The 25,860-nt window shown below is 38.8% G+C and overlaps 2 protein-coding genes and 1 pseudogene across 3 annotated transcripts; 2 read left to right on the top strand and 1 right to left on the bottom strand.

The window, feature by feature from the left end:
* Nucleotides 1-85: 85 nt before the first annotated feature.
* LOC119729268 (monocarboxylate transporter 13-like) lies at nt 86-15,377 on the bottom strand. Of its 2 annotated transcripts, XM_038201871.1 has the most exons (6): nt 14,790-15,060; nt 12,340-12,633; nt 11,600-11,958; nt 7,151-7,376; nt 2,484-2,627; nt 86-2,088 (listed from the first exon to the last, which is right to left on the bottom strand). In XM_038201871.1, the coding sequence occupies exons 1-6, from the start codon at nt 15,058-15,060 to the stop codon at nt 1,853-1,855; spliced, it is 1,530 nt and encodes a 509-aa protein (XP_038057799.1). In that variant the 3' UTR covers nt 86-1,852. The 2 variants fall into 2 exon arrangements, with proteins under 2 accessions (XP_038057799.1, XP_038057800.1); XM_038201872.1 differs by lacking the exon at nt 7,151-7,376 and having other exon boundaries at nt 11,596-11,958; nt 14,790-15,377.
* Nucleotides 15,378-19,068: 3,691 nt separating this feature from the next.
* On the top strand, nt 19,069-21,654 carry LOC119729354 (neurotrypsin-like). Its single transcript, XM_038201979.1, has 6 exons — nt 19,069-19,350; nt 20,067-20,213; nt 20,561-20,743; nt 20,959-20,994; nt 21,136-21,210; nt 21,434-21,654. The coding sequence occupies exons 1-6, from the start codon at nt 19,284-19,286 to the stop codon at nt 21,631-21,633; spliced, it is 708 nt and encodes a 235-aa protein (XP_038057907.1). The 5' UTR covers nt 19,069-19,283; the 3' UTR covers nt 21,634-21,654.
* A 553-nt stretch (nt 21,655-22,207) lies between these two features.
* On the top strand, nt 22,208-25,450 carry LOC119728141 (annotated as a pseudogene).
* Nucleotides 25,451-25,860: the final 410 nt, after the last annotated feature.

Below are 25,860 nucleotides of genomic sequence, written 5' to 3'. Positions count from 1 at the left end.
ATCACAGCATTAGATGATAGTGAATAATTACCAAAAAAAGGTTGGAAAATTTTGGACGAAAACCACCAGTCGTTTCGAGGCAAAGTTTCTGAATGCTTGTCCTTTATTTCCGAAGCACAAAACACCTTTTTTTAAGTTGCTTAAACAAGACTAAGCAATGCACACCAATAGCAACCTACATATTTATTCTTAAGCGCGAAACAGCGTTTGTGCTCAATTTGAGCATTCACACAGATGTATACATAATTCTGTACAAGAATTTTTATCAAATTTAAGTGTCGGGACCTATAACTAGTTATTCTTAAGAGATCTATAAATTTGTTTAGATAATTTTCCTCTGTTTAAAATGAAGAGTAATACATGTATAAATGTAAGCAAGGAATGACTAATCCCATTTAATAAAAGGCAGTCAACATCAAAATATAACTTGTTTTTTAAGATACTTTAAAAATGTGTCACACAGTGAAATCGTGTTTATTTATATTATTAACAAAACTAAGTCTGTTTGATTTGTATCAATTAAGTCCTTATAAAATCTTTATAATTTTTGTTTCTCCACAAGTTCTATCATTTGCTCTCTCCGATTGCGGTCTTATTGCATGATAATAGTTTAAGTTGGCAATATATTCAAAAATAAATAAACAAAAATCAAAAATCGCGTCTTATGAACTTCACTCAAGTTAGGAATTCAGTCATTTCTCCAATTTCTTTTCCACAACCAAAAGTAAGCTTGTGAATCTTGTTTCTGACTGTGATTCGTCAGAGCAGAAACCCAGGAGCATATAACTCTCGTGGGACAAAACAAATAACGTAGGCCTACACGTACATTAAACAGGAATCTACATCCACATATATTGACTCTTACAAAATACCTTTAACTAATGCACATACTTCATAGAGAATAAAGTGATTTTTTTTAACAAAGAGACTATTTAAAAGGGCAAGTATATACTGTTGCAAGAAGTAACCTAATAACAGAAATAAGACTTAGACTCAGCATAGTTGAACTATTTCTTTCTAATATAACTTACAAATACAGATAAGAAATACTCCCACGAATAACTATGATTAGCTTTACAACAAACTGGGCATCAGCTTATTATCATGTTCTCAAAACCCTTTTTTGTTGACTGTGAAGTTGCTCAATTGGTGCTGCTTAATGTGTAAACTGGAAGTTTACTGACAAGCAAGTCTGAAGCAGTTTCGCTCAATCAATTTAATTTAATTTCCCCGACAATCCACGCCAAGTTGTTGATAATATGAACAGGAATCTGTGTTACCTATTTTAGCCGAAAATATAATAGGCATACTCGAATACTATAAAAGGCATTATAATTTTGTTCAAGCTATGCCCCATCGAAACTAAATCCCACGTTTTGGTCATGTTAATATTAATGTGACATCATCGATTATCATCATAACTTGTGGCAGTGCGTCATCTAAATGGAAAATTACAGGACCAAGGTCAGGCACCTGCTGAACATGTTTAAAAAAAAAACCACTCAAAAACAACAGTTTACAACCGCAAACGTCATGAATATCATATTGATTGATGTATGTAACAGGTTCACATCAACTGTAATTTTCATGATAAAATTCGCTGACAACAAAAAATGCTAGAAACATGCACCTGTTTCCGATTTCAATTATGAATCAGCAAAAGCAGTGCTTACTGGGATTCATGTTCATGCTGCTTACACTAAATTGACGCCATTAACACGAAAAAAAAAATGCTGCACTTTACTCACAAGACAAAGTTTTACTCATGCGATTGCGTAGAAGTGGCCAAGACGTTTCTAGCACACTTTCTTCTGTTCGTCTGAACTTGCTAACTCAATTGTGTTTTCGATAACTACACCGTGGTCATGATCGTTTCGACCACGTAAACCTCCTGGTTCTGTTCAACCTCGCTCCCTTTGTCGCCCTTTCCCTTGCTCTCTGCTGATTGGTCGATCATTTCGCCCTGGGTCCGTCTGGCACGACGGAAGCGGTACGCACACCAGACCAACAGGAGGCTGGAGGTAAGGTACAGGGCGACGCAGACCAGCAGGGAGTACAAATAGGAGCCGGTGGCGTCAAACAAGGCACCTGTAACGGTAGTTTCAATTAGACAGGTGGCCAATTAGAGAGGACTAAGCCAAAGCAGAGATCCACAGTGGCCACACCTTGTTGAGTGTGGTTAATCTAAACCTCCAGAGTTGTACTCTAGGGACATGATGATTTAGAGTGAAATAATTTGAAAAAAAATCTTCAAGTGGAGACCAAGTGAAAACTCCAACAATTTGATTTCCTGGTTTTGACTATAAATCGTCTGAATCATAGTCTTAGCCGTTGAGATTACACTGTCACCGAAGGCGACAAGCTCCCAACCAACAGTGAACATACTCAGTTCTCCTCACATTGATACATCAATTATTCCCTCTTTCCCAAATAAAATAAATCAATTAATTAATTTTTAAAAAATCAGAATATGTCCAACTGACCTCCAATAACTCCTCCGGGAAGATATCCGATGCCACACATCATGGAGGAGATGGAGCAGCATTCCAGCTTGCGCTGCTTGCCCATGCACTCAATAACGGACGGGAACACCATCAGGTTGTAGATGGCACGGCACAAGCCCAGCACTACACAAGAGAAAAATCAGCATGAGCTCTAGTGACAGGCTTCTGCACAGAGTGATTTGAAGGCCAGCCATTAACAGACCATTCGGAGCACGCTATCAATTCTATCACGGAGTCCCCCTTCAATGGCGAAAGCATTGTGCATGCTTTTGTTCAGATAATCTGCAATGGAGAAGCAGCTTTGTACAGTAGCTAGCACAATGCTTTCGCCATTGGAGGGGGCCAGGTAGGGGATCACGTGTCGTCTATATAATGTGGATGCAAATGACAACCGACATGCTGATGTGTCCGGATTTTCAACTTCTACAACATTCAAGCCATGTCACTCTTACACATGAAAAACTGAAATTAAATTTGTGTTAACGTCTGGCCTTCATGAATAGAATACACAATACTTCAAAATTAATCAAAGTTAAGGCTTGACTTTTCAAATTGGGAGCTTATTTCACATATATATTGGGCCCAAAGGTTTTTCAAATTTCAAATCGCATCAGTTAAATTTCAGATTATAGTCAAAGCAGGCAGTTCCAACATCCAAATTCTCACGTTAAACATGATATAATGACCACAAGTTATAAATGAAATGTGAAGAATTTTTTGGGGGGGGCGGGGGGTGGGAAGGAGGGGCTCAATGTAAAGATAGACAAATCATTAACATCATTTATCCCAGCCCCAAAAGAGTTTGTATCACCATCTTAAAAAAAAAATTCCCTTTATTTTACAATGACCGAAACATCTGTCACCGAAAGAAACTTGGAAGGAAAAGGACGACGATTATAGGCCTAATTAGTTTTCCCAGAAAAAAAGCAAAACTGCGAAACGATAAAAACAGGTGCAATGTGCTAGGGGCTTAAGATGAATGTCCCATTAAAATTATTACAGAGATGGTAAAGAAAAAAAATAGGAAATCCCGTTGGCGTCTTTAAAAGAACCTGAAAATAAGTGAGTCATGAGGGGTAAAATGGTCAAGGTTGAAAATGATGAAGTTGTCGATGTGTTAGTGAAATGTCTGATATCACCCTGGTGTGTCGTATACTGTAGTAACTGTACATAACCACATTACTGTTCCTACAATGGAAACAAGAGAACATGTATGTATGTAAAATCACACTTACCTCATTGTCTGAAAATTAAAACAAATCTACTCAGTATACTTAACGAGATACTTCAACAGTTACCATACATTTTACTACATTTTAAGCCCAAATTGATCACTACATTTTTAATGCACTTACACCTGTTTCCGTTTCTCATTAATTTTAAATACCGATAAGCAATTTGCACCATAAAATACCTAAGTCATGTATATCTCAGTGTAGAGCGTGTACTAAAACACCTCTCATTTCTTTAACTCTAAGGTATTTTACAGAAACTGCAAACCTGATGCTGTTTCTTTTTTGTTAAGAAACAAATGTGTTTACTGTTCAAATTATGCGCATTTACAATTTTTGTAATCAACATCGAGTGAATTAATGGGCTTAAGAACTAAGAGAGACAATGTACCACACAAACACGTACATGACTATGGTATTTTGCTGTGCACTTGCTCTTCCAAGCAATAAAAACACCACATTTAGACGTTCTATGAGTCTGCAGCAAGTTTCAAAGTCCATCTGGGCTGCCAAAGCATTTCATTATAATTGATCTACTTGTATCAGTTACTGTCTGGAACTGCATAATCTATTACTGTCCAAACCAACTCAGAATTTGATCCAAATATAATGCCTAACGCAACATGTGTTTTTTAGGGGCGGCACACTTGATCACATAGTTCCACTGTCCTTTCCTTGGAAAGGGTGCATGGTGCGCGCTCTTGGCAAATCATGGAACAATGAGGACTGTCTGCTTTATAATCTTGTAGCCAACTGTATTCTGCCTGTTCCACATTTAAAATTGCTTGGGAGATCATTTGAAAATTTTGAACATTCTAGGGTGAAAACAAATGTAATCATGTTTTTCTTTATTATAAACATTGAAACATTTTTGAAAATTCTCAGTCTACTGGTATTCATTGGTATTGTTTACTTAAAAATATTTTTTCATGTATTTTTTTTTTTTTTATTAAACTTTTAGTTCATCAACAAAAATATGTTTTATATTTTGTTTTTGTTAATTAAATTTTCAGTTCAACTACGTTTGCAAGTGATACGCCCTAGTTTTATTTGAGAGGTCATTTCATGGAAAGTGTCTTCCCTTATTTTTGCCTTTGCGTGTGCAACGCAGCCCAGGTGAAGTGTGAAACCATGCACTTTTTAAAATATATTTTTTTAATATTAAATAAAGAACCGGGATCTTTTACTCCAGATAGGTCCCTGGGAACGCCATAGAAATTGATAGATGTACAAATGAGTAAGTCTGGGACACAATCAACCTTGGTCAAGGCCATGCATATTTGCAGGTATGCACAGTACACGTATTATCCTGTCCATACTCAGTCTACCCTTTCCTTCATGGTCTACTGATGACTATAATAGTATAACCAAAAAAATATACCATTAAGTAAACATTGCCATCGATGTGTGCACAAATAACAATCCGAATTTCCTGACCCCTAACTCAAATTTCCCTTACCCTACACCCACGAATTCCGGTATTTTTTTACTAATTCAATGGACCATGAGCAATCGATATCAAGCCAATTTGCGACAGTACATGTCTGGCTGTAAATAGGAGCTGAGGCAGAGAGACTTTAAATTGTCTGCCTAATTCCACATGTCCCCAAAAGGTAAACCTCCCCCGCTAAAATGTCTCCCAAATAGTATAATTTGCGATAGTAATGGAATTTATAAAGTGCAAATTGTTTTGACCATATGGTCAAGCTTGAAGCATACTGTCATAAATACGAGTTTGCCTCTTCTTTCGTATTGTCTGTAGTTGGAATATATTGATGTATATTTGAACAAGTGGAATATATTTGAACAAGTGGAATATTTGTGAAACAATGAGCCTTCGTAACTTCTATCACACGTAACAAAAGCCAGATAATGATTAATTGTCAGATAGGTTGTTTTTTTTTAAAGGGGAAAGGGGACAAACGAAGAGGAAATCATCAAGTAGAAAGATGACTATGTTAAATGTTAAATGAAATCTGAATCACAGACTAAATCGATACCTATCTCCGAATGATACATTAGATGTTGACATGTTGTAAACAAGCAGGATAAACAACTCTTCTTTCAGTTCTGTTTCTGGGTGTCATCCGGTAATTGCGAAACGTGCAGTAATACAGGAAGTGATATCCTGATTAAACTACCGGTACCCGGCCTATACCAGTCTTTTGCCAATAGCCTTACTTTTGTATTGTAACCAGATTGTGTTTCTGGTTTCATCAACCCTGCTGTTATCGTGATACCTCGAGAAACAATGGACAAAGGAATAGATACCCGCATGAAAACACTGGATATTCCTTGCATATTTTGTATTATTATCCACAAGAACGATAGAACTTTCTATAGTTTCTTTCCACATTTCTTATACAATGAAAAAGGTAAAGAGTTAAAGTGAGGAGGATATGGATTAATGTGAGGTGTGGTAATTTAGAGTCTGTCCAATTTGAGACTTAAGAAAATCAAACTTGAAAACTCCGTTTTCAGAAGAGAAGGAAATTAGACACTGAACTAAAACTAACACAGGTTGATAAATGTTGGAGCACCTGCATCATATATTGGAATTTTCTTCAAGAAACAAGCAGAAATAACATGCAGACCTGTAATCCACCAGAAGAATTATTTTTTTTAAATCTTGACACTTCAAGGACAATACTATGCAGTAACCAGCGTGCTAAATATACCTGAAATAGCTTCAAGCACGGGTATTCCAAACCACTCCTTAATAAAACCCCTTACTGCACCGAACCTGCGTGGACCGACACGAAAAATATGGGGGCAATTAAAAAACAGGTGTGACAACTACCACCATTAACGAAGTGTTCAATGTCCTGTTAATGAACCATGCATACCTTGGCTTGGAAATATAATTATGCAAAAAGGTCCCATCAGTGAGAAAAGAATCCCACCAAAGCTCAAGGAAATACACTTTATATTAAAAGCCTTCCGTCGGTTCACAGGCTTTTACATGACATATAACTTGTGTTTTCTATCTACATCACTACATGGGTGGTTCCTTGCATCCCCCACCGAAAATAAATGGTCTGACCCAAGAAAGAAAACAAAATCCCCAATTGAATGAACTTTTACAAAACTCATCGAGATTTCATTAAATTTTCCTCAAAATTGCTTCCAAAATTCAGCTTGTTTTTTTTTTTTTTAGAAAATAGTGTTCAAAAATTTCTAAGGGACATCAAAATCACCCAAAAAATTTCCTTATTACTCTTCTTAAGTTTCGGTACGAGGCTGGATCTGCAACTGCATTACTACAATACATTATGGTCGTCACCATCTGTACAACTTTTGATGCAAAGAATTACGGATATGGGGAGAAAACAAAATGCGACAAACTCTCCTAAAACTCTGCGAAACAGATACACGTTATTTATTACAGCAATCTTCCCAGGTAGATAAGTTTACCTATAACAAGAGTTAGCACTCCTGGATAGACAGTTATCACGGTGAGGGCAGCCGTCGCCAGGGCGGCCCCAAGAGTAGCGATCGCAAGCACCTCCATCTTTAAGAGAGGAACGCGGTCACCGAGCAGCACGCACAGAGTTGTGCCCACAAACTCCCCCACGCCCATCATGCTCAGCGTGAAGGCAGAGGTCTTCACGCTTAAACCCAGGGTATTCAGAAAGCTAACCTGTATGCAGTCGTAAAATTAGATCAATTGTGAAAGCGCTAGCTGAAGCGCTGCAGAACATCTCAGTCAAAACACAATACAGTCATTCATCACATTATTTTTTTAACACATTCAGTTTTTGTCTCCTCTTTTTTTTTTTGGTTCTGTTCAAGTTTTGGAAAGAATGGTTTGCAAGTCCAAGGTTGAATATAACCATCTACTTTCTTGAAATCGGTTTGTAAATTCCTCTGAGTTAAGTTTATAATAACCAATTGTCACCTTTGGAGCAAATATGCTGGATCGTGTTCCTTGATGGAAATCATTTTTTTTTCAAATCCTTCTTTGATATTTTTTCGTTTTGAGACCTCATGATTTCTCAAGTTTTACAATATTGTGTGCATTAATTCAAAGAATCACGATTCAGCATGGCTACAGGTGACAAAGTGGTTTTTCTCTCTCTCTCTCTCTCTCTTCGAGATAATAATCTTTGATGACCTTAGATTTATGCCAACAATGCCCATTGTTTCAATGCAATCACCACTGTCTGCCCCACAACCAGGTGCTACCAGCCTAGCTGTTTATCAGAAGCCAACAGGAAGTACATGAACATTATCATCTTGCAATTCTTGCTCTGATGCAACTTCATCAAATTCCAAACAGAGGAAATAAAAACCAATAACCCCAGTTCAAACATACAGACACAAAACTTGAAATACATGCCTGGTTGAAAGCTTTTCTTTTTTCAATATTGAGCTCTCTGAACCCGGATGTTATTCAACCCAGGTTTTTCTTACCATGGGTCATGTTTTGTTTATTGATAACTGGGAGTTTGAGAGTGCCACTGCACGCTTTCCCAGACATGTTTTTCAAGCTTGGCGTAAAACATGTTTATTGTATACAAACTTGGAACAAGGAGTTTTTATGGACAAGCCTTAATAGGAAATTTGCCATTCTGTGACTGCATGAAACACAAACCTCTTCGACCATAAATGTCACTGGATATCTGCAAATTCATTTTCTCTGTGTTTAATTTGTTTTCTCCTCTTGCCCAAACCCTCATTAACTCAGAATTGGTTCTGGTCCTCAGCAGATGCTGTGAACATATGCATAACACCTGTCACTAATTAGTTCAACTTCAACACACAAAAAACAGAAGTACTGTCCATATACTGATTCAGAAAAAATGCATTAGCATATATACAGGGTGAGTCAAAAAAGCGGAACCCAAACCCCACAAAATATATTTCATATTTAAAAAAATGTGTTGCACCAAAAATAATAATGCCTGGAAAGCCAACTTCACAAACTACTTTTAGATGGAAAAAAATACTGAAATTGCAAAATCAGTTCAAAGTATATCACCATTTCAACACAATGACCCTAAAACCTCTTTCGTCCAAAAGTGCGATTTCAAGAATCGTCGTCACAGTTGTCTTCAAACATCACCAGCGATAAAACCTAACTTTAAAAGTAAAAAAATATTCAACAAAGTCCTTTTGAAGGCCCGTCTTTTGAAAAACAGTTGATTTTATAAATCATATTGTTTGCCTATGCAGTGTTGTTAATAAAGATATTGTGTACAAATGTACAACAGTTGTATTCTGTGTCATTTTCTTTGTTGTTCCAAACAGTCAAAACACACAATAAATTCTTGCTTTTTTTCCGGACAAAACAGGTTTAAGGGTCATTGCGTTCAAATAGTGATGTTCTTTGAACGGATTGAGCAATTTCAGTATTTTTTTCATCTAAAAGTATTTTATGAAATTGGCTATCCAGTCACAATTATTTTTGGTGCTACAAATTTTTTGAAATATAAAATATATTTTCTGGGGTTTGGGTTCCGCTTTTTAGACTCACCCTCTAGGTACACGATTAACATCTGTAGTTTCTGTTATTTTTTAAGCTGTAATTAGATCTCAGTGGGAAATACAGAGCCAGCACTTCCTGCAGGAAACAATAGTCACTTTAATAACTACGTTTACTGTTTTTCATATCATTCTCTGGAAGTCTGGAAGTACAGCTATGACTCAAGTGTATCTGATGCCAATTTGCGGAGAGGTTGCTCGAGAACCAGTGAACTTAAGGTCGAAGAGAACTGTCTTGAAGGACATCTGTTCCCAGACTTTTTAATAAGACTCCTGGTTTAGATCTCCCACTTGCTTCCTGGTTTGTAAACCACAAGTTCACAGCAAGTCAGCTTTTCTTGGCAAGCTGTTGTCAATTATGATTGCATCATCACAAGTCTGACTATGAAGCCTGAATACCAACTGGTTACATTGCGATATCTCGCAGTTCAAAATAAATGCTTGGAATTTTCGAAACAGATGCATGTTTTTTTTTCTCCAGAATCATGGACACTTATACATACGTCATACGAGGGTCACTTTTTTCTCCACTTTTTAGAAAAGGCATTTGAGGGGGTTCATGAATGTGTTGTTCTCCTAATCCCAAGTTTTACTTAGGGAATATCATGTTTAAAAACATCTTCAAACCAGAAGGGTTTTTTTTATAGATTTTTTTTTAATTTCAATACAATTTAACACTTTTTAAAGCTTTGCTTATAGAGAATGGTTGTGGTGTTTGCTCACATTGTATGAGTTACCGTCGGTGTTGCCTATTTTATTGGAGGGGGGAGTTGACCAAACTATCAAAATGACCCTCATAATTGTGCATGTAAACTGTGCAGCGAAAATCACACGTAACTGTTACCATTCAGACTTTTGACAACTCTGGATTAGTAATAAAAGTTGACTCAGATTCCTGCTGGCTATCTTCCACACAGCAAAGACTGGTGAAATCAAATAAAACATCACTATTAACTGAAATATTAAGTATAAATATCATTAATTTGTTTGACGTGTTGAATTTTTGTCTGGTTGGATCATTCAATTATTGTGATGAGCTGAGTGACTTAATAATGTACCAATTTGTATCAGAAACAAACAAGATTGTGGCAAAAGGGAATGCTTTCTATTTGGGTAAGGGGTAGGCATTGTCATGGTGATTGCACTGGAAAGACCATTGCTCCGTGTTGGCTTACCAAACAACTGTATTTGTTTTTTGGAACACCTGTTTCAACATAAGAACACACCCAAAATAAACAGGCTTCAAAAAGTAAGATTTTTGCATTTCAGGAGCTTCACGAATTTACAACCAAATCAAGTTTCATCCATTTCAGTTTGAAAAAGAAAGTTGATCCTTTTTTCATATTTTCTTTTCTCAGATTTTCAAAATGAAAGTGGACTTTAACAAACTGACAATTTTGTTCTTATTTTTTGTAAATTGTTATTGCCAACTGCAGATTTTGAGTGTGTTTCACATGTATTTCAGTACAGAAACCATTCAGTCCACATTTCTATTCAACACATGAACTACTGTGCAACAACATTTCCACAACTGTTCGAAATTTCCAGGACATAAAGCCACTGAAAACTGAAAAAAATTTCATTTCTGAAAGTCACTTTTCCTCCTCTAAAAATCACAGAAAAGCCTGCACGTTCTATCCCTGCACAGAAACCCAACACAATCACTAAAGTTGTAACTTAATTTGTACCACCCACTGGTTGATGGTGGTCATGCTCTCATGTTTATTCATGAGATATACATGCAAGTACCATCTGGAGGGTTTTATTCATTTGCATATCTCTGCATATCTTTGCATATCTTTGCATATCTTCAACCTCTATTGGCCAAAGCCAACATGAGCGTTTTACAAGGTTCACTGTGCAAGATAGACTGAGGCACTGCGAAATACAAAAACTGTGATTCCTACGGATTTTGTGTCTGCTTTATGACAAAACTCATCTCTTATCAAGTGAAACGATTACCTCTTTTGGAGGGTATTTCTATTTCGCAGAACTGCAACCTTTTTTAGAGGAGGAAAGTGAACGATTCCAAAGAAACCTTAACAAACCCCACATAACATTGTAAGTTTGTGTCACAAAAGCAGTTTACAAAACTGAAAATAATCTTTTGTTGAGATAATCTAACACAATGATAATTAACTTCTTTTCTACTTTTCTCATGCCATAGTTTTGTAGATTGCTTATGTGACAACAACTAAAATATACATTCGTCAAGACTGACTATGAATGCAATGGAAATGAGCGTGGAAATGTTTGGCAAAAATGATTCCTCTCAAATTTCATTAAAACAAACCCCAGAAACAGACATACATACATGTACACAAAACTAAGACAATTAACAATGGGGAACAGGTGTAAAATCCAGGAACAGTTACCTACCATGTAGAGATAGGTGAAGCTGGACGCCAAACACAGCGTAAGTCCCATCACTCCAAGAATCCACATATCGGCCGATCTCAGAAGACTAGAGAACACGGCCATACTCTCCCTGAATGTCTTCTTGGCATGGACCGGGGGCTTGATGGGCACAATGGGTTCGGCTGGGGTGGGTGAATCCGGGTTCCGAGTGGCCAAGGGGACTTGGATGACAGACATGCGGCGTTTCTCAGCGGGAGATGGGCGGATGGTGAAGGCTGAGAGAGCACTTAGCAGGAAGATCCCGGCAAATACTCGTAAGGTGTTGTGAAGGCCGATGGATTCGAGAAGGGCCTCCATTGCTGGGGCACAAATCATCAGACCTGAACAAAAAATTAACGTAAGCTCATCACTTTGTTGACCCCTATCTCACTGGGATTTACTCTTCATTTTCATTTTTTGACCTGGCCCTCAGTCATAAAATTAATAACCAATGCTGAGCTTCTTCACTTACTGTTAAGCCAGCAACACTGACACAATTGATCACTGATTTACAAGCCAGAAGGGGGTGGAGCATGCTCCTTGATGAGCATTTTGTATGGAAGGTGGCCAAAGAAATCAACTTCTTATTAGAAATCAACTTCTTATGGAGTTTAGAGGGAACAAGCATCTCTTGGCTACACCACAGGCATCACCACACTGCTGTCACCCTTTGCACCCCCTTTCCCACTTGCCAAATCATTTTGGCCCATCTTCAGTCCTACCTGCACTGGATGCAATGGCCATGAAACCAGCCGCCCTGACAAACGTCTTGTGAAAGTAGCTCATCAGGTAGTCATAAGAGCTGAAACAGGCCAAGGAGATCCCAGCGCCCAGGAGAACGCTGAGTGTCAGGAAGTACCAGTGGATGCCTGGGACGAAAGAGGAGACCATCAGAGAGGTTGCACTACAGAGGACCCCGAGGAAGATGGCAGAGCGATAACCAATCTTGACAGCGAAGGCTGCCGTCAACGGGGAGCACATGCTACGAGAGCAAAATATCAGAGATCCTATCCAACCTGTGTAATGGAACAGATCAGACAGTGGCTGGTTAGGTTAGGGTGAGATCAGGGGTCACTGTAAAATCCATGAAATATTCGGCAGAGGGTTTATGGGCCGCGGAGGGTCATAGAACAATGAAGGATCTATAGATACGTTTGTATTTGCTTACAGGCAGCCCTTTGATAAAATACCCATGTCGTTTGTCCTACATAAACCTATAGAATAAGTAAAGAGACCTTTATGGTAAAATAAATATTCAAAAGGAATTCTTTTTTAAATCCTAAAATGAGAAAACAATCCTGAGAAATGTCACCCCGGTAGGTTGGTTACACACTAATGTAACAGACATTGCAATAAACGCCAACCTGCAAGGAAAACAAAATAAAACAACCCTTAAAATCAACTAAGGTCTGTCACATGCACTGCACTGATAGGTACAAAATTGGCCCAGACAAACATAGTAAATTGTTCAATGAATGTCCAATTTCGACCATAATTTCATCTTCCACTGAACCCACACCGGCTTGGACTTAAAAAAAAAAAACCTAAAAGGGCTGGATAGATGTTTACATCTGGCACAAATAATATGGCCTTGCCATCAACAAGAAAAGAAAAGGATCTGTTGGGATAAAACTTTTGCCAGTTCAGTTGCTAACAACTTGACATCCTACACTACGATAGTGCTGATTGCTCATCATCCGAATAGGAATGCCATTAGGAGCCCTGAATGCAACATGTTGTCACAAAGTGCAGTGGGGCAATCGATCGCTTTATCCTTGCAACCAAACAATGAACAGACTGTCAGGAAGGAATAAATTATATTCAGGTAAAAGGTCTGTGACTTCAGTTGAAGGTGACTTCAATGAAGGATTGAGAAGAGAGGTCATCTTGCAAACAAAAGCGAAGGTCTAGTGCTGCTGATATGTTAGGTTTAGAGGAAAACCGACACTTAAACAAAATTTCCATTTTGAAATGGAATTCTTCATTTGAGGTAAATTCTGCAAACTAAACCCACATTAGACACAATAGACGCTACGCGTAGCGGCCATCTTAGGCCCCAAAAAAATAGTTCTGCTTCCGGTGTCCCTACGTACCCTACTCTGACAGCCCCTACCCTAATTTTTTTATTGGGAAAATGAGACAAAAACAACCAAAACCATCAATTTCCACCTTTTACCCTTGACTACACGCAGACGCCTCCATATGATCGTACACACACAAAAAATTGGCAAAAATAAAATAAATCCCTACCCTACCCTATTGACAAATGCCATGTAAGGCCAAAAAAAAAAAATACTTGGTCTCTGGTCAGCGCGCGCATCGATTTTAATCATGCGCGTCAACCTTTTTTTTCTTCAAATTAACACGGAAGCTACAACAGTGCCCTCTATTGCCGCACCTCCTCAAATTTTTGTACCAAGGATCGAGCACCAAGGAATGGGGAAATTGCACCAAGGCAAATGATCGAGGGCACCAAGGCAAATTATGGAGGACACCAATGTATAATGAGGACACAAAAAAGCAAAATACCACCTTGTCTGTACAATTCAAGCTTGAAAAAAAAAAAAAACACGTCGCCGCATCAATTCCGGAACTTCGGTCTGACCAGAGACCGACTATTTTTTTTTGGGCCTAATCGGAAGCAGAGCTATATATTTTTTGGCCTCAGGGGTAATCTTTTACTTTAATTCAGCAACAATGAGAGGTTCACTCATGCATATCACAGTACAACAAAAGCACTGACCTCTAAGATGGCTGCTGTAAATATAAAGGTCTATAGGCCTACTATGTAAGTTGTATGTACATGTATATAAAACTTGCTTTTGCATGGCACTTTTCAGCCCAAGCCAACCCAACAAAACAAACCAATATTACATCATAATCATACAGACCTGAACACTAATCCTACTCCGGTATTCAAGCCAAAAATAGGGGGGCCAAATGATTTGACATACAGAGAATCAGAGATAAAGGTGGGACCACAGTTTAGACAGAAAATATTCATCGTATAATTCTTTATATTGATACATTCCCATGAAAAGCAAAACCTTGTTCTGTTTATATATGTAAAATCTTTTCAAAAGGTAATGCACATCATAAGAGCAAACAAACAACAGCAGCAATAGCAACAACCCCCACTACTAAAATAATATTTTTAAAAAAAAATGCAAACCTAAGATTTCTTCATTCGTTCCGTAAAACTCTCGCAGTTTGACCGACAAGGTGGTGTAGTTGGCAATGAAGCCTGAAAACACTGCTCGGAGCAGGAACGCACCCAGAAGAACCACCCACTTCCAGCCAGGCCTGCGGATTTTGCTGCAGACTTCGCGCCATCTCTTTCTCTGCTCAGCATTTGTGGCGATCGTCTGCCCACCATCTGCCGTGTTGTTGTTCGCTCCTCGATCTTCCACGACCGGCAATCTATTGTAGAATTTCTCGGTCATTTTTAGATGGTTTTTTTTTTCGTAGCTCGTCCGCTGGCCTGGTGATTCCCCCGAGGTTATGAGTGAAAAGTGTACATTAGAGTTCTTCCGGGTGGCTGAAAATTTCTCGCTCTTTGCTCAAAAGTGGGGGAATCTTTGGCCATTCTCTGCTCTCAGATCTCGTCGTTAAATTTATCTCGCCGACAGCACCGAGAAATATACGTATGTGTGTACATGCAACATACGTACGTACGATGACAGGCGAAAGTTGCTCTTTGTTGACGTTCGGGGCACAGTCAGCTGTTTCATCAGACCGCTTCATTTTAAAATAGGGGTGGCACATTACAGTTGACGATTATTCGGCCTCCTTACCATTTAAAAGAAAGCCGAATTTTATCTGTTTAGCTACAACACCTACCATAATAACGTGAATTATGTTTTTAGAATATTTATTTTGTGAAATTGAATGCAAATGCGTCATCAACATTACATATATGAAAATAAACACACGCAAATTGTACCTCCCCTGAATGTACCGATTGCATGGAACTGATCCGAACCGGTTTTATCCGGCGTGTTTTTATGGACGTGTAGTTCGCGCCACTGGCTTGCTTGCTTTGATTTTGTAATTTTTGCTTGCGTGGGTATTCCCGGCCGCCAGTGACAGAGCAGTCCTGGAGGCAAACAAGAAGATTTAACAAAAGCTTTTGATATTCCAAACCTTTGGAAGGCGTTTAGAAAGACCAGTAAATCATTTTTCTCTATATAGCTTAAGGAAATGTGGGATTTTTCTTTTTCAAGTACATTGTACTAATAATGTACTTCAGAGTGGAAACAAATATTGGCCAGACGCAATTTCTTCAAGTCCTATTCTGCATACTGAAATGAACCCTTGATGGTTAGGGTTATCTTGGAGGGTTCTCCGTTTCAATTTTGAAGAATCTTGTTGAATTGAGCATGGTTAGGGTTAATTAATTTCACTCCCTTTAAAATCTGTTTAAAATTGGTTTGCCCCGAGAAACAATAAAAAAAAATTAAAAACAATTAGTGGCAAAATTTACTGGAATTAAATTGCCGGTTGAAATAATAATTTCAAATCATGCCTGTATTGAGATGCAGAACATTTGCTTGAGTTAAATAAAACTCTTAAAGTTAGTATGGATGTTGGTTTCTGTTTGTGATTAATTAATTCCGTCTCCAAGGAAAAAAAACAACACGCAAGCTCAAATCCGACCGCCCTTAGAAATTTCCGTCCGCTGTTTTGATGAGTGCATGAGTAAACACATACTATTTAAACACGCATATTTACTTTCACTTAACGACACACGATCCTGATGCCGCCATGTTTTCATCACTCGCGTTGATTTTATCTGATTTGCATACAATATGCCTTTGTGAGTGATAACAAGTGTTTGACTGGCCCTGCTGTAACCTATAGAGACGGGCAGACGGCAACCTGAGAATCAACTACACGTTGTAAAATACATCTCCTGAGCCTGGATACAGCGCCGGCTGAGGCAGTGCGTTGTGTGCTGGTTGTGATCATTATGAAAGTGCCGATTCGTGCGTAAGCGAGGTCACGTACCTGGACCGTCTATTGCGTTTACATACTAAGGGAGCGTGGAACTGAGGCCTTGGGGTCAGATTGATCGCGACCAGTCTCTTTAAACTCGAGTAACTGACTTAAAAATTAATCGACCGGGAAGTTAAAAGGACAGTGCATGCGACCCTTGCATAATTTTGCCTTTATCTATTTTGGAAACCTTGCACAAAAGTGTCATGGTAGTGGTATCCAGGAATCTTTGGCCATAGGCCTATATTGCGAGTTGTGGGTTGTCACTTATTAGGCGAAGTAAAAAAAAAAAACATGTTTAGCGTCCCCGCCCGCTTCCTTTTTAGAGGCCGCCTCCTTTTTTTTTTTTTTTTTTTTTTTTTTAAATATGGTGCAATTGCGCAGAAGAGATGTTTGGTTCTGCATAGTTACATCATTTTGGTCTCATTTTCTGTTGCATCTTGCCCATAAGAAGCCAATATGTCATTTCCTGAGTCCAAGTGGCGGCCATTTTGAAAAAAGCTGGTAACCATCTTGAAAAATAGCCCGGCCGCGTTGTCTTGAAAAATGTGTCGGGCGGCCATTTTGAAAAGAAAAGAAAAAAAAAGGGCCTCCTCCTTCCTTTTTGTCAAAAAGGCAGGACGCTAAACATGTTTTTTTTTTTTTTTGCCTTAGATCAAAATTAACTTTATTCTCGCATATCCGTTCTTTTTAAATGATTTGATTCCTTCTATAATAAACAGTGTGGCCTTCAGACTGTATCGGGCCTTCTGACGATTCTTCCAGTTGAAATTTATATTGCAGTAGGTCCGGTATGAACATGCATGGGTGCCGATCGGTGGGGGACAGGTGGACATGTCTCCCCCCCCCCCCCTCCCCACACACACACTTTTTAAATGGGGAGCATCGTGTCGTTTGTCCTCTCCCCACACTTTTTCATTCGTTCCCGAATAAGTGTAGCCCGTCCATGTGATTCTATAGCTCGAAATAGTTGAATCAACTATCCAAACGCGAAACTTATGTTTAAACTGATCTTTTGCTAAATTAAAAGAAATCTGTTAAAGTGGTCAGGCATTGCTTCACTGGCAGGTCGCACCACAGAGCGTCTAGAATCCATTTTTTTTCCCGGGGCCCTTAAGCAGGCCCCGAACCCCACGCCGTTAGGGTCACGGTTTCGCGCTCGCATTATTGAGTTCTGATCAAGGTATGTCTATACCCCTCCCCCCCCCCCCCCCAACTTTTGAGAATCGATTGACGCCCTTGGGATGATCCTTGATGCCAGAAATGCCTCAGACCGGCAAACATCACGCACACGATGTTTGTTTCCGCCTTTTGTAAGTGTTAACAAGTGCATTGGAGGAACATCCTTGAAGAACATAACCCCGGGGTAGTAACAAGGGAGTCGAATATGGCGTGTCAACATGTTGCAATATTCAATTCAATGTATAAAATGTTTTATAAATATCTATGCACAGTTCATGTGTGCAATGTTTTACACCATTCAATTTCTACATACTGTTTGTAATGTTTTACAATAATTGTTCAAATGTGAGTGCATTGCAAGGTTAGACACGCCCTCAACGACATTCAAATGATACTATTGCGAACATTATTTTACTTAATCACGGGCACATGTTTGTGCTCATCAGTGGTGTAAATAAGAAATAAATAAATAAATAAATAAAGAGGAGACAGGGAGAACATTTCAACGGAGAGGTTTTGTTGGCTTTTTCAAAGAATAAAATATGTTGTAACTGCAAATTAATAGTTTCACTAATACAAATAACACTTCATTAATTTGACTAAGAGGGGCGAAGTGTGTATGTTTAACATGTAATATTATTACTTTGAATTATTATTGTTTCTGAGATATTTCTTTTTCTCGATCCTACGAGCTGCAAAATAATTGTCCGAACAACTGAGGGCGCTCTTGCACACGTCACAATGTGTTTAAGCAGACGCTTAAAGATTTCCTGAACACAAATTTGCGCTTGTTTGCCCACTGCCTTCCTGGACATCACACATTGAATGAAGTCTGTTTACCACATACAGCTAAAAAAAAATATTAATAACTAAAAATTAATCACTTCCCAACACTGTTTTTGGTACGACCAAAATTGAAGAGGCCAGCATATTGGCCCAGTCTAAACAAAAAAATATTGAGGTATATCAACATTTGATCAGAAAAAAAAAGTCGCTCCACATCACCGTTTTGGTAAGATAATATTAGCCGACGGAATATCGAAGAGGCCAATGTTACAGCTAGGCCCCATCTAAATGAAAATTTTGCGGTAGACATCGGATCAGAACTGATGCGTAGTTTGCGTTTAATGACCCTTGCAACGTGTATATTGTTTGTTTGATTGTTTATGCTGGCCAGCTATAATAATTATGAACCCCTCCATGGGAGTGACAACGTCACTTCTTTTTTTGTTCATTATAAGCAGAATTAGAAACCTTGAAATGCGTGGGAATCTTTTGAAGTCCTGTGTATTTGTAAAGTTGTATAACAACAATAGCCATTGTGTCGATATAAGCTACAAGTTGAAGGTTGCGTCTCTGCAATATTTTGGGTTAAAAACGGTGTGCCACGCCTCGCACTGACATACAGTCTACTGCTGCAGGGACGATCAGAAGTACAGTTGGCATACAGTTAATTAGAGTTCACTAAATCCCCTTGAACACAGTAGATATGACTACATTTTGCGTTGGAAGTGTCATTGTTCTTGTGGTGTGCGGCTTGTTTTCATCTGGACAAGGTAGGGTTTTTTTCCCCGTGAGAATTATTTGTTGTGTGCAATTCATATTAATTCTTTGAATTCTTAACATCCGTCGGTCAACAATTTGTTTAATAATTTTGTCTAAAAAATAGTTTACGTAAGATTTGAAACTTTGCATGGTTGTGGTATAGGCCTAAACTTGAGGAGGTTTGAGGTCACCGCGCCCCATGTGAACATTTCTTTTGGGAACTTTTGTGTGGTTCTGAAACCCACCGGTTCTTTTCAGAACCACACATCTTCCCAAAAGAGACTTCTCAGTATGATGTTACCGCAAACCTTCAATTTCAACTTCACATTTATTTCCATGCTTCATGAAGAGAAAAAATATATATAAATATACAAACTTTAGAGAAAAGGGTTAAACAATAAAGCAGTAAATATCAAATTAACAGCAAAGTAAAAGAAGCAAATAGAGCATGGGGCTGTTTTAATAAGCAGAAGCTTGTGGAAAACAGCCGACAGAAACAACACAGGACGAACAAACAAACAAACAAAAAACCAACAAACAGACAAACAAAGACATTACAATGGTAAGCAGACACGAGACAGGGAACATATACTGATGACAGAGGCAATACGATGAATAGATGGCAAAAGGCTGTATGAGCCACCTTAGGTCTATAGCGCTTATTTAATCGTATTACAAGTGATTTGTATTGGTTCCTAATAGAGCAAATTGCATCTTTATCACATAGCGCAATTTGACGAGGGTACCGTCCGGTTGAGTCGAGTTATCAACGGACACAGCGGCTATGTAGAAATCTACCATGACCAGCAGTGGGGGAGGGTGTGTGACACGGATTGGGATGACGTAGACGCAGGCGTGGTCTGTATACAGCTAGGTGCGTATTGGCCTGAGCAACATAAAACTTATTTGTATTTATCCAAAATAAAATAATAATCATCGTCTTCATCGCATTTTGAAGTTGTGCTTACTTCCGAACATCTTTCAGACGTAACCTTTTGTGCTTTTGGCACAGTGCAGAGAAATAAAAGCAGATTGGTGATTTGTACCGGAAAGCAAACATCGTGGATGTGTTGCACACGTAGTTAGTCTATCGAGGTGGCTCAGTGCCACTAAACGTCCACCCAAAATTACTATCAATGATTAAAGCGAAATTTTAAATGATAATGAATTTATTTATTTTTTAGTTTTTTGCATCGGGATTTAATACTAAATTTCTTGCAGGTTACATTGGGGGAAATCTCCCCGCTGCGGACTTCTCCGACCCTCCGGATACTGGGCTCCCCATCGTCTTGGACGAAGTGAATTGTCTCGGGGATGAGACGGTACTAATTGAATGTAACAAGGGCGAGTGGGACCACTTCGAAACTGGATGTATGACAGCTACAGTGGAGTGTATCCCACACGGTAAGGAGTATGGGCTCCGTGCACAAGTGCCCCCTCAACGGTGACAGAGAGAGATCGAGGGAGATCTTCCGTGCGTGGCGTCCGATCCGTTCGGCGCGCAGATTCTTCGGGTTTGCTTTCTAGTCAAGTGAATCACAAATTATTCATCAGAGCAGACTGGTATTAATTTGTAATTAAGTTTATGTCATTGTTTACATGTTGTTCTTTTTTTTCAGAAACCACAATGTCGATGGCAGTTTTGACAACAAAAGGTAACAGTTATTTGCAAATATTACTTCGTTGAATGTAGTATCTAAGACGGCTCAAATTTCAAAATAATTTCTTACAGACTGTAACACAGATTTCGGAGGTTGCACAAATTTAGCCATTTCTGTATGATACATCTGTTCCAGAAACCATTCTTCCAGTCGCTACGACCAAACAACCACAAATGCCCAACATGCAGTCAACACAAAGCCCACTGCCAGGTACTGGTAACCATTTTTGAAATTCAAGTTGTAGTCTATGTATAATAATTTATATCCACTTTTTAGAATACTTATCACAAAGTGCATGTTTAAATATTAAGTGCTTATTCTAGAATAATTATTCAGACTCCAAAAGAATAACCTACTCTAAATTATTTAATTCTATCAATAGACTGCATGCAATTGAGATTATTTTTTAATACATAAGTATCTTTTTCTCCAGGTACCTCCGATAATACCGTTACCTACGTGGTGATAAGCGTGTTGAGCGTTGCACTAGTCGTCACGATAGCGGCTATCATCGTCTACGCCGTGAGGAAACGCATGAAACGCGGGCGTGGGCAACGGAACAGCCCCGGCTTAAGCTCCCCGGAATATATGGTAATTTCTGAACGAAACCAAGCTTTTTTAAGGGTGTCTTAAAAAAACATTAGTCAGATTAAACTCGAAACCAGTTAAATTTGACTAGCCATTCAGGGTCAGCTGGGTGCAAATGAAAATCAGTCAATCCGACTAGATTTTCCAGTCGGTATATATTATTGACTTTGGAAAAATAGTTATGCAAATAACTGCAATTGGAGTCGAACCCAACTACTTTTTCTAGTCATAGTATGAAACTTGGCATGTTTAACTAAATTCCTGGTCAATTTTAAATAAATAGGAAAACCAGTCAATATTTTGACTAAGTTGTTTTTTAGATGTATTCCTCATAAGAACCCCACATGTTCGCTATCGGCCCCTAAATATAACGGGTCAATATTATTATTTTGCGCGTGATTTTGCGTTAAGATATTGTTCGATGCATAGGATTTGATTACATTCTGAAAAAACCTATAGTTTGAATCATACACTCTGGCTACATCGTATGAACTACGAAATCTCCCACTGAGCAAGCTGTGTGAATGTCTCATCCCAACTTGGGATGAGAACAGAACACAGACGCAGGACCATTAAGGTCGAGTTTGCTGAAAGTGCTAGCGTATAAATCTTGACCCGAATGGCAGTACAAAATGTACATTAATAGTGAAAAAAATGCGCAGGTGTAACCCAAAAAACACACTTAGTGAAGATAAAATACAATAAGATTAAACTTACGAATATCGTAACCTTTTTTGCGAATTCAGAATTCAGCTGACTCCGAGGGGACACGAGCGGCCACGGAACTGGGCGTGTACGAGGATGTCGGCCTGCCATCATGGGCAGCTAAGTGGGAGATTGCTTGGTCCAATCTGGTGGTGGAGGATCGGGTACTCGGCAGGGGAGACTTTGGGGAAGTCCGGGCTGGAGCCGTGAAAAAAGGCGGGAAAATGACCAAATCAGCCATTAAGATACTCAAAGGTGATTTGCATACTGCTTTGGCCAAGAGGGCGCTATTATCATTAACTGTTTTTTGGAGATTTCGTCTTGTACATTCTGAGGTTAAAAAAGCACTGCAATATCTTATCGCTCTACTTTTTCTCGACCACAGGTCAGGCCTCAGCTGAAGAAAAAATGGCCTTCATGGAAGAATTCCGCACCATGTCCTCTATCGGCTACCATCCCAATGTTGTCTCCCTTTTGGGGGCGTGTCAACACCACGGTATATCATTCAACGTATTTGGTACCATATACCGTCTAAAACTGTCATAATTGTAAAAGAAGTATTTTCTCAAGGGTTATGCATGAAAACAAACTTGATGAAAAAACGAGTAAATCGATGGTTTTTCTTTTGCCCACTTAAGATGTCTTGTTCGTTGCTTTGGAGTATCTTCCCAACGGTGATCTTCAAACATACCTCCGTAAGGCTCGGTCTGAGTCAGTCACAGCCCAGCGTGCATTGACCTCGGAACGGATGGTGAAATTTGCTTTCAATGTTGCCAAGGGAATGAAGCATCTGGCCATATCAGGGGTGAGACTCCAACATAGATCTAAAGATGAAAACAAAATCTGTTGACCCATAAATATCAATAGGCTGCTGTTGTTGTCTCATTTCGGACCCTCGATCGGTATGAGAACGTAACTAGAAGACATCATTTGCTGCTATCAGGATTGGAACCATCGTATAACTGAAACTAATTTGTCAATTTGTGGAATATATGTTTTTGTAACGTTGCGGATACTGTGGGAGCGTATACGAGTTTGAGGCAAAATAATTATGTAGGCCTAACTATATTACGCATAATAATCCAAAATATATAAGCATCTCCCTCTCTGTTCTTTTTGTCTTGTGTTTGACAAATAGAGGCAGTTTAAAAGTGCTCATGACGAGGATTAAACATACCTAAATCTGACAACGCCAAAGTACTGAATTAGGAATCTAAAAGACGACCAAGTTACCTGCTTTTCAATCAATGTACACCTGCCGACCTTAAAACGTTTTCACATACTCGCTGTTCATTCTTACAGGTTATTCACCGAGACTTGGCTGCAAGAAACGTCCTGCTTGGAGAAGGATTGGTCGCCAAGGTTTCAGATTTCGGACTTTCTCGAGGAGAGGACATCTACGTTCAGACTTCAAGGGTACATCTTTCATTAAGGCTCCTTTTCTATTCCTCGAAAATGGTTTGTTGTCTTGCTGCACATAATGTGCTCAAGTACAGGGGCATGTGATTTAAAATTGCGTTGGCCCTTGCTAATGAGCTGCCTGTCATATGCTGAAATGCCTACCAAATTATTAGGCGGGTCGTAACTGAGCATGCGCGTGACTGGCGAGATACAGCGCCCTCCAGAGATACACGGGTAGATTATAACGCTGCTTTGCATTGGCACGGCCTTCTTGTATAATTAATTGGCCCACATCGCCTCACTGGTAAAAATAACAACACCACAAAATAACTACAGATTAAATTGAATAAAGCCTATTATGAAGATGAACATTTTTTTCAAAAGATGGAATTTTGATTCGGGGTAATATAAATTCAATATTAGGTTTATCCGTCGGTGAAGGGCAAAACCTAATATTGGATGAACAATTTTGTTTGCAGGGCATGGTACCCACTCGCTGGCTGGCCATCGAATCATTGATGCACCAGACCTACACTACACAAAGTGATGTGTAAGTTTAAAGTTACTGTGAATATTTTCTTAAGTCGCATATTTACCATGCATTATAGCACGGAGGTAATAATTCACCTACTATTCACCAATTCACCTACTATTCACCGGTTGTCTCTTCCTGATAGGTGGGCCTTTGGTATTCTCTTGTGGGAGATAGCAACACTTGGTAAGATTGGTTTCGTCTGTTTCTTTTTTTGGAGATAAATCTACTTTACTTCCATTCGCCAAGTTAAACATTTTCGGTTTGTGATCGAGAAGAGAATATTGAAATTTCCGGACGGCAGTGGCAAAAAGTTGCAAAGCTATACAGTGCGCTTGAGCTTCCGGTTTACATAGAACCCTTTCATTGTTTTCGTGCAGGCGGGACGCCCTATCCATCTATTGAATCCAAACACTGGCAGGGAAGCTGAAGGGAGGTTATCGTATGGCCAAACCGAGCAACTGTGACGATGAAATGTAAGAAAAAACACCTGTCGTATAAAACAATCATTTTTAATTGATTAAATGTGGTATACATAATAGGAATGATATATAATTCAGACTTCCAATTTGATGGAGCTGTTTAATAGATATAGCTTAAATAAAAATATGTGATAATGAAAACTGGCAGAGGACCAGTCAAAAGCAATGTGTCTTTTTAATGACATTTAATTGTTAACCTGTTTCTGCTAAACAAATTTCGTGTGTCCTTAGCAGGTTCAGTGACACTGGAACACACAATAACCTGATACAGAATGGTATATGGGGCAGGAGAGTTTAAAGGAGTGTAATCATTTACTTGTATCACCTGCGAGGATTTTGGTAGTGTTTTCCAACTTTTATTTCTTATCTAGGTATGCACTGATGATACGTTGTTGGAACAAGGATCCGAACAAAAGGCCATCTTTTGCGGACCTGATAATAATCCTCGGGAAAATGACCAACAACCACGTCAATCATGTGAGTAAAATTAGCCACATGTGGAGGAATTAGTTGTGGTGATTTAACTATTCATTTCTATTTCAAGATTTCACTGCATGGATTAGATATATCTATTGTGATTATTTACAAGATGGTGTGCCTCATATGATATTGAATCAATGACGTCATGTTCTTTCTTCTATAATTCATTAGACCTACTTTGTGTTAGACGGACCTAGGCATTATGACAACCTGTGCGCCATCCTTCCTGAACTCGAGGGAACTTGATCATCTTGTAACCTTGGCAACGAAAAGCAAAACTGGATCGTCAAGGATCAATTCAAGAGGAATCATTTGAAGACAAGTGTGAATAACGAGGCTTAACTATAGCTGCCCTCGGAAAGTTAACCAAAAACCGTTGATATTTTTAGATGTACAAAGTAAAAGTTTCGTTTAAATTAAGAAGTGTACCAATATAAACACCTTGTCTAAACTAGGCCTAAATACGTATTATCGCACGGGGTGAGCTGTGTACAGTACATTGAAAATGTGATTACAATTAAACTTTTAGAGGTTGTATCACCTGGTTACAACGCACTTTGATGGAACTCTTACTGTAACTTCTCAGATATACGATTTGACAAATGTATTCTGATTCCAATTAATTATTTTACTATACATTACTTGATAATTCTGTGTAATAAAATGCCTTTC

The sequence above is a fragment of the Patiria miniata genome, unplaced genomic scaffold, assembly GCF_015706575.1.
Source record: "Patiria miniata isolate m_02_andy unplaced genomic scaffold, ASM1570657v1 HiC_scaffold_20, whole genome shotgun sequence".
In the NCBI taxonomy this organism is placed as follows: domain Eukaryota; kingdom Metazoa; phylum Echinodermata; class Asteroidea; order Valvatida; family Asterinidae; genus Patiria; species Patiria miniata.
This window is presented reverse-complemented; position numbering and strand designations above follow the sequence as displayed.

What these genes read in the sequence shown, in the direction of transcription:
- LOC119729268 (XM_038201871.1), bottom strand. Translation starts at nt 15,060, where the DNA reads ATGACCGAGAAATTCTACAATAGATTGCCGGTCGTGGAAGATCGAGGA. An exon ending in AACGAATGAAGAAATCTTAG is followed by an intron (nt 12,634 to 14,789) that starts GTTTGCATTTTT and finishes TCCATTACACAG; the next exon opens with GTTGGATAGGATCTCTGATA. An exon ending in TCCCGGAGGAGTTATTGGAG is followed by an intron (nt 2,089 to 2,483) that starts GTCAGTTGGACA and finishes CTACCGTTACAG; the next exon opens with GTGCCTTGTTTGACGCCACC.
- LOC119729354 (XM_038201979.1), top strand. Translation starts at nt 19,284, where the DNA reads ATGACTACATTTTGCGTTGGAAGTGTCATTGTTCTTGTGGTGTGCGGC. An exon ending in CGTGGTCTGTATACAGCTAG is followed by an intron (nt 20,214 to 20,560) that starts GTGCGTATTGGC and finishes AATTTCTTGCAG; the next exon opens with GTTACATTGGGGGAAATCTC. An exon ending in AGTGGAGTGTATCCCACACG is followed by an intron (nt 20,744 to 20,958) that starts GTAAGGAGTATG and finishes CTTTTTTTTCAG; the next exon opens with AAACCACAATGTCGATGGCA.